Source organism: Microtus oregoni, unplaced genomic scaffold (genome assembly GCF_018167655.1).
Source record: "Microtus oregoni isolate MIOR12 unplaced genomic scaffold, Mior012 000032F_ref0000030, whole genome shotgun sequence".
Taxonomy (NCBI): domain Eukaryota; kingdom Metazoa; phylum Chordata; class Mammalia; order Rodentia; family Cricetidae; genus Microtus; species Microtus oregoni.
The window spans coordinates 23430455-23443518 of NW_024543091.1; the positions used below are offsets into that span (position 1 = coordinate 23430455).

Consider the following 13064-nt stretch of genomic DNA (forward strand, 5'->3'; position numbering starts at 1 on the left):
GTTAACGAAGCTCTCTTGCTTGTTTGGCGTCGAATTTCAGTAACACCCTGTAATGTTAATTCTCCCCCTCCCCCAAAGATAAATCCTAAAGCGCCCCCATTCATTCCTTCAGGAATTCAACAGATGTCTTTGAGGCCCGTTTTCTGCAAAGAGATTGGTTCACTAGGCCCAAGGGACCCCTGGCTTCAGCTATTGTTCAAGTTGTCACTGAGGTCTCTAACTCCACTTTTAAGTCTCCCTCTCCCCCTTCCCAACTCCCTCCTCCGCAGTCTCGGGGCAGTTAGCCGGTCAGATCTCACCCAGCAGGAAAACAAAAACAAAAAACACCAAACCAAAGCAAAACAACCCGGGCCACTGAGAGAGTTCAGTGCGCCCCGGCTTCCTGGGCTTGGAACAGAACCCCTCTTCGTGTTCGGGTCCTTTCCCGAGAGCAGCGAGCCCTAGGCGGCACACGCCTGTTCCCTGCGAGTCTAACCCTCTCTAGTCCCTGCAACTGCCTCTGAGCGTCTTGAGGGCGGCGAGTCCCCAGGAGTCCGGTCCCGCGGCACTTGGCAGAGGTGACGGCCGCCGTGCCCGGTGGCCCACGTGGGCGCGCTTGGCGGCGCGGGGCGGGGAAGGCCGTGGGTCCTCCCCGGAGCAGGGCGCGGGGGAGGAGCGGGGAGCCCCGGCGGCGAGGGGGCGGCGACAGCGCTGGGAAGGAGGCTGCACGCGGAGCTGCGTGAAACGTAGACTTGGGAGCGGGCGGGAGAGGAGCCGGGAGCGCGGCAGCACGGCTCTGGCCGGCCCTGCGAGGAGGCGATCGCAGGGGAGGAGGAGGAGCAGGAGGAGGAGGGCTGCAGAGGCGGAGGGATCTTCTCACCAGAGCCAGCCAGGCCAGCAAGTTTGGCTGGGGGTTGGACTTTCCTTCCCGGAGGCGGCACCCAAACAGCTACCCCGTGCGGAAACCCAAACTTTCTACTGCCACTCCGAGTCTCGCGGCCGCCGCCTCCGCCCCGCGCGCCCGGGGCCTGCCCGTCAATTCGTCGGTCCTCGTGGAGCTGCTCGGGCGCCGTAGTGCTCCTGATCCCCGCAGCTGCAGCGCCGCGGCCCCGGCCCAGAAGCCGGGGCAAGTTCTCCAGAGTTAGACGCGAAGTTTCGGGCGCGGCGCGGGCCGAGCTGCCCCTGTGCGCCCCCGGCGTCCCCAGTGCGCCCAGTCCCGCCGGGGGCGCCGGTGACCCTCCCGTGCCAGCCATGTCGTCCATCCTGCCCTTCACCCCCCCGATCGTGAAGCGCCTGCTGGGCTGGAAGAAGGGCGAGCAGAATGGGCAGGAGGAGAAGTGGTGTGAGAAGGCGGTCAAGAGCTTGGTGAAGAAGCTCAAGAAGACCGGGCAGCTGGACGAGCTGGAGAAGGCCATCACCACGCAGAACGTGAACACCAAGTGCATTACCATCCCCAGGTGGGGGCCCGGAGCAGCGGGGGGGCGCGCCGGCCCAGCCCCCTAGGGCGGCCTGGGTGGAGAGGGAGGGGGTGTGCGTGTGTGCGCGCGCGTTAGTGTAGGGGACAGGCAGTGGGTGGAGGGACCCCAAACAAAACCTTCTTCGGATTTGCCCAGGCTCAGAGCCCAGGCTTCCATGCGGCACTCTGGCATCCAGACCTCAAAGATCGCTAGCCGCCTCTGGGCAGCAGGGGTGCTGCTGAGCTTGGCCCCCCACTCTCCGTGCTTTGGGCTCTAAGTAGAGGCCCCGCTTTGTTCGGCTCTGCCGGCCGAGCCCCTCCTCCGCCGCCGCCTCCCGCCCCGCGCTCGTGGAGGTGGTGGCGTGTGTCCCTTTCTTTTCTTCAGCTCTGTTCCCCCACTTTTCTTCGTCTACAGGAATGCAGTCGGTACAGCTGTGGGTGAGGAGCGGGAGCCCGTTGATTGACAGATTCCTTCTTCGCTCTTTCTTTGCCTTGGGATTAGCATTTTTATCGAGTATTTTTAGATTTGGTTGTGCCAGCCTCCCACCCCCTGTGCACGCATGCACGCACGCACTTAGTTGCAGAGCAAAGCACCGACTTTGAAGCGGGAGAAACAAGTGGCAGAAAGTAGGGGCATTCCCTCTTCTCACCCCACCCCTGCCTTGTTTGCCATCATTTTAATCGAGAGTTTGCGGGTGCCGAGAACCGAGCAGGCAGCTCCAGACAGACAACAAAACACCCCAGAGCTGGCCTCCCATCCTCCCTGCATTCCTGTAGAGCCCTCTTTTCCCAAAACGCTTTGCCATCTGTCCTGACCTCCTTTATCCTTCCCGTCGGGCTAGAGGAGTCCGGCGGGAGTTCACAGATGGCTGATGGAAGGGGTCAGTGACTTCACTCCCAGGGCCTCCCCAGAGCATAACCGCGACTGGAAATTGGGGGTGAGGGCACCTTAGCCTTCTGTCTCCACTTCTCAAGACACCTTTAAAGATTGATTCCAGAGGAGGGACAGGTGGGAATGTTTGGTGGTGGGGGTGGGGGTTTGTCCTAGGCTGCAGAGAAATGGAGAGATGGCTCCCATGGCCTAAGACAGAGAGGTCATCGTCCTTCTGGGCCAGGGTGGCCTCCATCCTTGGCCACCTGCTCAAGGCAGCTGTGTATGTGCTGCCAGCCCTGACAGTAAGGCACAAAGCAACATCTGTCCACAGGAACCCAGGGTCAGCCTTCCCTGAAAATAAACACCACATATGGTGGGAATGCCTGCCTAAAAAATAGTTAAAAAACAAAACAAAACAAAACACAAAACCAACCCCCAAACCTGGGTGAGTGGATCCTATCAACAAAGGGGGAGGGAAGGCAGTCTGGGAAGAACACTTGGCCTGTGAGCCTCTGCCAGCTGGCTTTAGGGGAGGGGTGGGGATGTGGTGGTCAGAGGCACCTGGGTTTTAGCTCCGGTTCCGGTTCTTCATTCTTCTTTAGCCTTTTGATAAAGTGGGATGGTTGAGTCTCAGGTCTCTGTCAGATCCTGAGAAATGGCCTTTTCCTAATATGCCTGGGTGCACCCAGACCGATTGCTTTATGATTTGAGCCCCCTCCTCGGAGTGATATCATTTACGAAACAGCTGTGCAGGGTGTTTCATAGTGTACAAGGCACTGTCAAACGGCCTGGCGAAGGCCAGGGAGAAGGCAGAGCTGGGAAACAGAAACGGCAACCAGGTCTAAAATGATTTTGACTTTGAACCAGATGGAACGTCACAGGAGAGAGGGAAAACTTAAGACTGGGTCTAGCATACCCTTTTCCCCAGGCTCTTTTGGACCCTGGGAACCAGAAGCATCCTTATCCAGGGTGGGCGGTGGAGCTCCATCTGGAGGGTTCTCAGTTAATCTTTGGGCTGGGGGCATCTTAGAGGAGAGGCTGTTTTCCTTAGCCTGCATTTGCCTTCTGACCTTGCTTTCCCTTGCAGCCCTTCCCAGCCCGGGACAGTTGGAGGTTTGTGTGCTTCTGAGAGTTCATGCTGACCACCCTCACACCACCTGGACCTTCTAGGGCTAGGCATCTTCAGCGTGCACCTAGAAGGTGGGGTGTGGAAGCAGGGTTTTGGTTGGTTGGTTCTTTGGTTGCACTGAGGATTGAACCTAAGGCTTCTGAGGTGTTAGGCAAGCCCTCTGCTCCTGACCTACACACTCCTAGCTCTGGGATTGTTTTCTTTCCTCTCTTCTCAACTAGAGAGCCCCAGTTGCTTGGGTGGATCCAGACAAAGGTGGATTTCCATCCCTGGATTTTGTGCCCACGCCTCTGGGTCACGCTGTCTCCCTTGGCAACAGCTGCTGCTGTTTTGGCCATGGGCAGAAAGCTAAAGGCCACGGCTTGGGGAGGTGACTAGCTGGCTTCATGCTAGCGCTATCCCGGTGGCTGCTAAGCCCCAGGGTTGCGTGTTGCTTGTCACATTGCTGTCTTTGAGAACTAGGGCTTTGGAAAGTAGACAAAGGAAAGTGTGTGACTTAGTCACCCGCTTCGTGTGGGGCAGGAGGCGGGGACACTGGGTGCTTCAGCACATTCTGTCAAATCTGGAGCGCCCGGCTTTGACGACTCTCAGTCTGAGATATGGAGTGGACATCTTGAGCAGCAGAGGCACCGTTTGGCTGTGGTCGCTGTCTGCCACATGCCGGGTTGGTTCCCCCAGCTTTAGGCGATTTGAATGATCCGGAGAGCTGGAGTGGTACAATCTGGAGAGATGAGGTGTAGGAATTTGATCTTACGCCACAAAGGGGAGAGCAGGGCATCTCAGATCTGACAGGCGTGGGGCAGAGCTTGGGTGAGTTCCACACCAGCAGTCCACTGCTTGAAAGCCTGAGAGGAGCCACAGGTGTCCTCCTCTCCAGTTCCTGCACGGGTAGGTGAAGCATCTGCCTCTGAGAGCGCGCTCAGCAGCAGGGGCACCTTAGCCTCCTTTCCCGCAGGCAACCGCAGCTCACACTACGGTGTGTGGTCCATGGCTCAGTTGTTTCCAGCTGGACCATGCTAAAGGTATTGCTGGTTTAGAAAGTTATCTTAGGCTCTCTTACAACAGAGCATCAAGCCCAGAGAAAATTGGAGAAGTGAAGTAGGTCTCAGAGGGAGCATCTCCTACCTCTTTGTTCACCCCCTTTGTAGTGTGACCTCCTCCTGGGGCCCTCAGGAATGTTGCTCGGCTACCCTCAACTGGTGGAGAGAGGAAAAGTGTCTCCACCTGTACCACAGCTTTCTCAGGCTTCTGCGGACAAACACCAAGGCTATAGATGATGCCCTGTAGGTCTCTGCACCTGAGGCCTCCACCCTCTGTAAACCATCGGCAGGCAGCAAGCCTACTCCCAGCTGCCGTCCAGGCAGCCCATCCGATAGGGGCTGCAGGACACAGGGGAACTAGCTGACTAGAGGGCTGACCCAAGTGTCATTTAGCATTCTCTGGTTGGGGGGGAAATTTGACCCTTGCAGCTTGGGGCTGGATGTTGGGACCCATATATGTTGCAGACAACATTTTACTCTCCATCTGTGATCAGGCCTTGTTTTTGTGTATGAGGTGATATTAACCAGACCCATGCCCTTTAGTCTCTGAGTCAGTGTTCTAAGTTCTCCTGGGGAAGGATGCAGAGATACATTTGAAAAGATAGAGGGACTTTTGGAGAATGGTGAGGTGGGGTGGGGAAGATGCTTATGATAAATATTTTAAATGTGAAGCCACAGCTGTAGAATAGTAAACAGTGACAGCCACCTGTTTCCTCAGGGGAAAGATAAACCTCAGCCTCCCTAGAATTCAGGTTCTGGGTCTGCCATTTTAAAATCATTTTTATTGTATTAATGTATTTGTGTGTTTGTGTGTGGGGGAAACCAGAGGACAGCTTGCAGGGGTTGGTTTTCTCCTTCCACTATGTGAGTTCCGGATATGGAGCTCAGGTCACCAGGCTTGGTGGCAATCATCTTCATTTCCTGAGACATCTCGCCAGTCCAGAACCTGCCTTTTGCTACTTGAATGGGTTCGGGACGAGCAGGTTTCAGAACCCTCCTGTCTGCACCTGTGAAATCGGGGTGAGAGGAGGGACCAGAAGAGTTTGCAGATGTGCTGGGGAGATGTGTGTGTTTTGTCTTCTTTCCTTAGCACACATTGATGGGAACTTATTCAATCACTTATCAAGGGCCTTTCGAGATGGCAGTGCCTGGGCACTTGTATTCCTGGAGCTCAGCCATCCTACCCCAAGATGCAGGGCTCCCAGGGTGGTTGAGGGCTCCACAGTGTTCTGTGTTGGGAGCAGGTATGTGTGTGTGTGTGCGTGTGTGTTGGGAGGTGATGTGTGTTGGAAAGCTGAAGTTGGGATCATGGTCTGAGGAGTCTGGACTGACTGCAGGAAGCCCATGGGAACTGGTCTTGTTTTTATTATTATTATTAATGTCTATTTGTTGTACAAACTAGATTTCATTAAGACATTTTCAAGTCTTGTATTTTGCTCATATTTATCTCCCATTACCCTCCCTGATCTCCTGTTCCCCACTGGTTTCCTTGTAGACCCTCTTCTCTTTCATCTCTTACTTACTTGAAAGAAGGAAAACTCTAGATTCTGCACATGAAAGTGTGCTATGTCTGTCTCAGTCTGGTGTTTGCCTAACATTGTGTGTGATCTTCAGTTCTACCCATTTCCCTTGAAGCACTTCGTGTGTGTGTGTGTGTGTGTGTGTGTGTGTGTGTGTGTGTTGGGACCCGAGGCCCTGTGTCTTGAATGACATCTTCATCTTCTGACTTTTGCCAAGCAGACAGATGCCATGAATCTCTTACCTGTCACCTGCACAGCCGTGCTTGTGGGCTGAGTACTGCCTAGGACCCAAGTTTAAAGTGTTTTCTCTTTGAAGTAAAAGACAACTTAGTGTTGTAAACCTGAAATTCAGGTTTCCTTCCTGGGATCAGGGACTCTAGCAGATGACTGTGAGTGCTTAGCCTTTCCTTTTGGTGCAACTTGGCTTTTCGTGTCCCTAAATGACATGCTAGCCACAGGATGTGAACCCCAGCTTCTGAAAAGACAATGGAACTTTTAGTAGACCAGCTTTAAGCAGTCTTTGCAAGGATATAAACACTTGAAGCTACTTTGTTTACGTGCATGTGTGTATATGCATGTCAGTGCATTGTCCCCAGAGACCAGAAGGGAGCGTCACCTCTCTCCCCCAGATGGAGTTGCAGGCAGTGTGAGCACCCAACCTGCTGCTGGGAGCCTAACTCCCTCCCGTCTTCTGCCACAGCAGCCTGTTCTCGTAACCACCTAGCTATCTTTCCAGCCTCTGAAAATGTTTATGTTTGTGTGTGAGCGATGAGTGAGGATACCTGCATACCATAGCTCATGTGTGAAGCTCAGAGGACAACTTCTGGGAGTTTTCTCCTCTTACCAGGGGCTCCACACCTTGAACTCAGGCCGTCAGGTGCATGGCCAGAGAGTTTACCTGCGGAGCCATCTTGAAGGCCCTGGACATAAACATTTAAATGACCATTTTCATGATAGAAAAAAAATGATGAGTGGAGCCATCATTTAGTTTTGTTGAGAAATGCAAGAAGTTGATGAAAATGGAGAGAATTAGGTTTGAGCTTATCATATCAGGAATCTAATTAAAATGAGTTTTTGAAAAATAAATATTGGCTTAATAATGTAAATTTGTGATTGCTGCTGTATTACAATGGAAGTAAAATTAACACAATTTAATGGACTGAATGACTATTAATTTCCACTCATTAATTTATTAGGAGATTTTAATGCCATTTTGTGCTCTGTACAGCAATTATTCTTCATGTGCCTCTTTGTGGAATAAATGGGACTGGGCAGGGCTTGCTCGTTTGAAATGAGATTTTATTTTGTTATGGTATTCCCCCTAGATCTTCAGCTTCTACAAGCCCTCTCTTAGAGTCAGATTCCCAAACCAGCAGGGCCATGGGTAGCTAGTTAACTTCTGATCTTATCTCCTCTGCTGGACTGACTGATACATTAGCGGTCTTTCTTGGTACTGCACAAATACTCCCACAAAAAGCAGCTGAAGGGAGGAAGGGCTTATTTTGGCTCGCAGTTTCAGGGGATAATTCATCGTGGTGGGAAAGCCACCATGGAGGGGACATAGGAGCTTGGAGTGGCTGATGACATGGCATCCACAGTCAGGAAGCAGAGAGAGCTGAATGCAGGGGCCCCCTTCATTTCTCCCTTCTCTTTAGTCCAGGACACCTGATGCCCACAGTTAGAGTGGGTCCTCTCACCTCAGTGAACCCAGCTGAGGAATTATTCCCTTATAGACACATCCAGAGGTTTGTTTCCATAGTGATTCCAAATCTCATCAACTTGACAATCAAGATTAACTGTGACAGCTGATTAAAACCAAAAACAAGAAAATGGCCCCACTTGTTATCCCTAGTCCATGTCTAATAGTGTTGTTTTGCTGGCTGGAAGGTTGCTCTTGGGCTGGGACCTGGGGGAAGGATCCTGCTGTGTATGTGGCCCAGGGAGGAAACTGAAGCTGGTGTGGCTTGGAGGGGACCAGCTTTTCCCCACAGTAGTTCCTAGAAACAGTAGTACGTTGCCATGGGGATCCTTTGTTTATGTATTTGTGCATGAGGTACCCATGTGCCCAGGCATGCATGGGTGTATCAGAGAACAGTTGGGAGAATCAGTTGTTTCCTTTTACCAAGTGGGACCTGGAGATCAAATTCGGGCTTGGTGACAAACGCCTTTGCTTCCTGAGATCTCTCCTCAGTCCAGGAGTGTGGTTTCTAGAACAGAGAAGATTCTAGAAGACCTTGTCCAGTTTATTGTTCTGTTTTCTTTCGGTGCACCTGCCAGGTGCTCATTCCCCGCACTGGGTGACAGGTACATGATAAGGAAGAAGGCCAGCTCCTTCCTTCCGGTCTGCAGCTTCCCATCTGCCAGCTGGTTAAATGTGGCTTCTTGGGAGTTGTAAGACCGTTGTGTGTGTTTATCTTTAGCTAATTTGTAAATAACCTTTGCTTGGTGCTAAGAAACCAATCCCCTCAAACTCTGAAATGTATTAACTCCTGACAAAGCTGACTGTGTGAGTGTGTGTGTGTGTGTGTGTGTGTGTGTATGTGTGTGTGATGTGTGCGTGTGCACGTGCGTGCTTGGGGGGGGAGGAGAGAGAGAAAGCACACATTATTCTGTGTTGACTTAATTAACAGTGTGAGAAATAACATATCTGCAGGACAAGCGCCTCTGTCCTCTGTGGTGGATCTGAGCCCCTGCTGCCAACAGCTGCCTGCCACAGTAGCGCACTGCTACACAGTGTTTTGACAGAGAGACTCAGTTTAAACAGAAAACACAGTGGAAGCCTATTAATGAAGAAGTTTGGCTAATTCTGGACCAGGCTGAAAGTTTGTTTAGCAGGCTGCACAAATGCTATCGAAGAAAACTTAATGCGCTTGGTCACAGGTTGTTTGGCAAGTGGGCATGGCAGACATGGGTGGTTCTGGACCTTTCCCTTGATTTGCTGTGTTACCTGGGGCAGGTCACTCTCTTGTTTCTCGTGTTCTCAGGCGGCAGGTTGTCTAGGTAGACAAGCTCTGGTGGAGGGATCTCAGGACTCTGATTTGATTTTTGTGTAAGCATCCTAGGAGTTTCTGAAGGCATTTTAGAATTGCGTTGTCTTTGTGTTGTGTGTGGAGGGGTCACACGTGCCGTAGGTGCCGGAGTGAAGGTCAGAGGACTCCTTATCGGTTCTCTACTCCCGTGAAGATTCCTGGAGGAACGAACTAGGTCGTCATGCTTGGTGTTATGCACCAGTTACCCATCTCACTAGCCCTGTTTTAGAAGTTCTTTCTTTTGGCATACAGCTAGTTCATTAATTGAATCATGAATCTTCTTTAATTATTATTCCAAGACTCTATCGGTCCGGTTCCAATTAATTTATAAAAGTGAAAAAACAGCTCTATAATTCAATCTTTAATTTTGGTTATCTTCTCTACTTGCCCTTCCTGGTTCCTTGCTACTTGGGTCTACATCGGTAAATCTGAACTATAAAGGCATGTAAAAATACCCAACCCTAGCGTGAAGCTGGGAGACTGTGCGTCTTCAGATGCAGGGCGCAGTTTGCCTGCCTTTGTTGCTATTTTTGTCTCTTCTTGGAGCAGGAAGTTGACTTACACTAATGACCAGAGATGCCTAAAAAAGGTTAACGACAAGAGGTGGGCATTCTAGAAGACACCTGTGGAAATGTTTGCTCATGCCAGTGTTTACCCCGGAAGCATCCTCTGTTTATTTTCCAGTGTCTGTACTGAGACAGACATTGCCCCCCCACCATTGTGTGAGCACGGAGAGAGCAGGGAGGGTACAAATTTGAACCCCATCTAGGAAATGGAAAACGAGTTCCTCTGAGTTTGTTCTTTCTCTATGTCCCAAGGCTTTCCCCACTCAGTTCTGGCAAGTTCTCCGTGCTCTCTCTGCTGGGCTCTGCTGGGAGTTTGTTTGGGGCGAGTACTGTTTAGAAAGCAGCACACAGGTTTGCCTTGGAAACGCGTTAGCCTCTGCTTGCTCTCTCTGCCAGGCCTTGTATTGCCCATTGCGGAGCCAGTTTGTCATGGCTCAGAGGGGCCCCTATGTTGTTGTTGTTGTTGTTGTTGTGTGTGTGTGTTTTAAAGCTTTTAACAATAGTAATGCTTTTTGGGTGTGTGTTTTTTAAAGGTCTGTTTTGATGCTGTCACAGCTCAAAAATGCCAAAAGGCATTTTTTCCTTAAAAAATCACCTCTGGGCTAAACCCAAATGTGGAGTAATGGATCCAGAAAGAGCTCCCTTCCCTTTCCTTTCCTTTCCTTTCCTTTCCTTTCCTTTCCTTTCCGTCTCCCCCGCCCCCACCCCCAGTTACAGAGTGCTGAGGCTGAACACTGGATCTCTCTCTGCTCCAAAGCCTCACGAGTGTAAATTTTTAGGTTGCCTGGGCTCTGATTGTAGAGGCCCCGCACCTCTCAAAGTATGGTGGCCCCTTCTCTGTTTCCTAACGTTTGTCTTAAATCACCTGTGGAGCAGGAGAGGCAGCCAGAACGTTAAAAACAAAGCAGAGAAAAGGACAGCATAGAACCTAGTGGCTCTGGATGTACCTACTTCAACTTTCCCATTTGACAAGATGGGGAAAAAAGGACCACCAGCCTCACATGAAATAATGTCTAAGATAAGATGGGGGCAAACACCCAGCCCATGTATGTGGCTCACTGTGCCTCGTAGGTGCTCAGTAAATGCTCTCTTTCTTTTTCAAGAAGGAAATTTGGTGATGACATCAGCAGGGGAGCCTGGAGATCCCTGGTCTCAGAGGTCACCCTCGGGAAGAAATGGCAGTTCATTTACCCCTATGCCTGTACCCCTAGAGTGCCTAGAAGTGCCGGTTGTTGGCTTAGGCCTTGGTAGACTATTAGAAAAGTAGCTGTTCTTCAGCGACCCTCTCTTCCCCTCCCCCGTTCTCTACGGCGGTTTAAAACATTGTTTGCCTGACTAAAAATAATAGCGTTGAAAACAAACTTCGATGAATCAGTGCTCCTGGGTGGGGGATGGGCGAGCTCCCCAAGCAGAGCCCTGTGACTCACAGACTTGTCCCTGATAGCTGCCTGTAAGTGCTTGATGTTTATTGTTGCTGGTGTTTTCTTGGGGGCAGGGCTGGAAGGCTGGCCTCCTGAAGTTCACCTCAGCAGCTGACTTGGCTGTTACCAGAAGCTAGTGGCTCCAGACTGACCTGGACATGGGCCATGGGGCCTTTGACTGCATCTGGAGCAGAGGAGAAGGAACTCAGGCTTTAGCGAACCAGGTTCAGCCCTCCTGTTAGGCTCTTCCTCACGGGACAGAGCATCTGCCGTGCCAAGGGGCAGGCCTGGCCTGTGTCATGCCCGCAGCTGCTCTCCCAGGTCCATCGTCTAAGGGCAGATCTACCACAGACCGCCCGTGTTCTGAGAGGCACGGACATGGGAGACAAGGTGCCAGGGACCTAGGTAAAGAATTGTCTGGAATGGGAGATGTGGCATGGAACATAGCCACAGTGGACATGAGACATCTAAAGTGTAGGATATCTCCAGAGGGACCCAGGGCTAGCTCTCCTGGGTCTCCACGTTGGGAACTAAGGTGTCAGAGAGTCCTAAATTCCCAGCTGGACCTCTGGGTTATGCTAAGGTGTTTCCCAAGGTTGGATTGCCTGGACAATCTGGTCTAGTTTGTTCCTTGTGCTGTCTCGTTGGAGGATGCTGTACAGCACACAGGCCCACCTGTGTTAGTAGCAGGCCTGTTAGTACCAGGTGATCAGTAAAATGGCCTTGATTAGGCCCCTCCCACTGTGACAGGGACTATGGAGAAATCGCCAGGACTTGAGTTTTCTCACCTGGAACCCAGGCTGAGGCAGGCAAAATGCTGCCCATGGCTCTGGCTGTCTTGAGAGCAAACAGGGAGCCTGGCTCCTAAGTGTGCATTTAATTTTAGAGAACTGACTTCGTGTTGGGCCTCACAGATCACAGAAATGAAATCCTGTCTGGGAACTGTCCAGAGGCCAAAAGGGACATAAGGACCAGTAAAACTACCAAGGGCCCTCGAGGGAAACGGTCTGTTTAAGGCCGCCGAGTGCCATTTAGGAGCCCAGAGGGAGAGCAGCCATCCTCCGAGTACCAGAAGGTTTCGCAGAAGAGGTAAATGCTCTAGCTGGGCCTTCATGGATGTGTCCTGGGCTTGGAGTTCAGGCCAGACAGCGAGGAGAGGGCCAGTGTCTGGGAAAGGCAGGGCAGCTCGGGTGGCTAGAGCAAGGAAGTGGGAGTGGCCAGAGGAGTTGGGAAGGCTGGTGCCAAGCGCTTGGGTCCGCCAAGCTCGGGCGGGCGCGTCCGGGCCCTGCTCTGTAAAGTCCAGATTTTAGAGCAGAGGAATGATGTGTGTCTAAAGCCACTGCCCGCCTGCTTTTCTTCCCAGGCCTCGAGGCCAGTAACAGCAGGTTTACTGCCCTAGTTATCCAGGTCAGAGACATAATCCTTACACCGCCATGTGGACAGCTCTAGGCTATGTCTGGAGCAGGTTGAAATAGTGTTTTGCCCGTCAGTAGCAAAGACGCCTTGTTCAGCCAGGAGGCTCCAGAGTGAGCGTTCAGGTAATCAGCCATGACTCATGTCATGGGTTCCTTGGGAAATGAGGGGGAATGTTCCTGGCTCTGTGGATGCCCAGGCTCCCTACACAAAAGCTGTAAGGCAGGAGCACGGTCCCTCTGTGGCTCCCTAGGCCTGGTGCGTAGCCTTTATGCTGACTGCCTCTGGCCGGTGTGCCACATTTATTGGCTATCTAGTCCAGGTTTCCGATTCCAGAGCACACTGCAGCCAGCCAGCGTTGCTACACTGCCCAGTAGACTCAGAATGTTATCAGTGTATCAGAAATAGGCGCTGTCTCCTAATGAGTGTGTCTGATAATCGAGGCCTGGTGGTGCCCAGCTACAAGCCTGGTACCCAGGAGATCCAGGCCAACCTGGACTTCATAAGAAGGCCCTGGTTTAAAAAAAATGTGAGCGGGGGTGGTGTGATATTTCAGCTGCGGGGTGGGGGTGGGGTAATGCTTGCTGCTAAGACTCAGGACCTGAGTTCGATCCCTAGAACCTACACGGTGGAGGGA

General features: G+C 51.9%; 1 protein-coding gene across 2 annotated transcripts in view; it reads left to right on the top strand.

Annotated features, from left to right (window-relative positions):
- The first annotated feature begins 736 nt into the window (after positions 1-736).
- Smad3 (SMAD family member 3) overlaps positions 737-13064 on the top strand; it is a 110013-nt gene continuing 97685 nt past the window's right edge. Inside the window, exon 1 of one of the 2 annotated variants that reach the window (XM_041679488.1) lies at positions 737-1436. In XM_041679488.1, the coding sequence (XP_041535422.1) occupies positions 1231-1436 (206 nt within the window). In that variant the 5' untranslated portion in view covers positions 737-1230. The remainder of the gene's footprint in view (positions 1437-13064) is intronic. The other variant, XR_005976710.1, reaches the window with a different exon arrangement.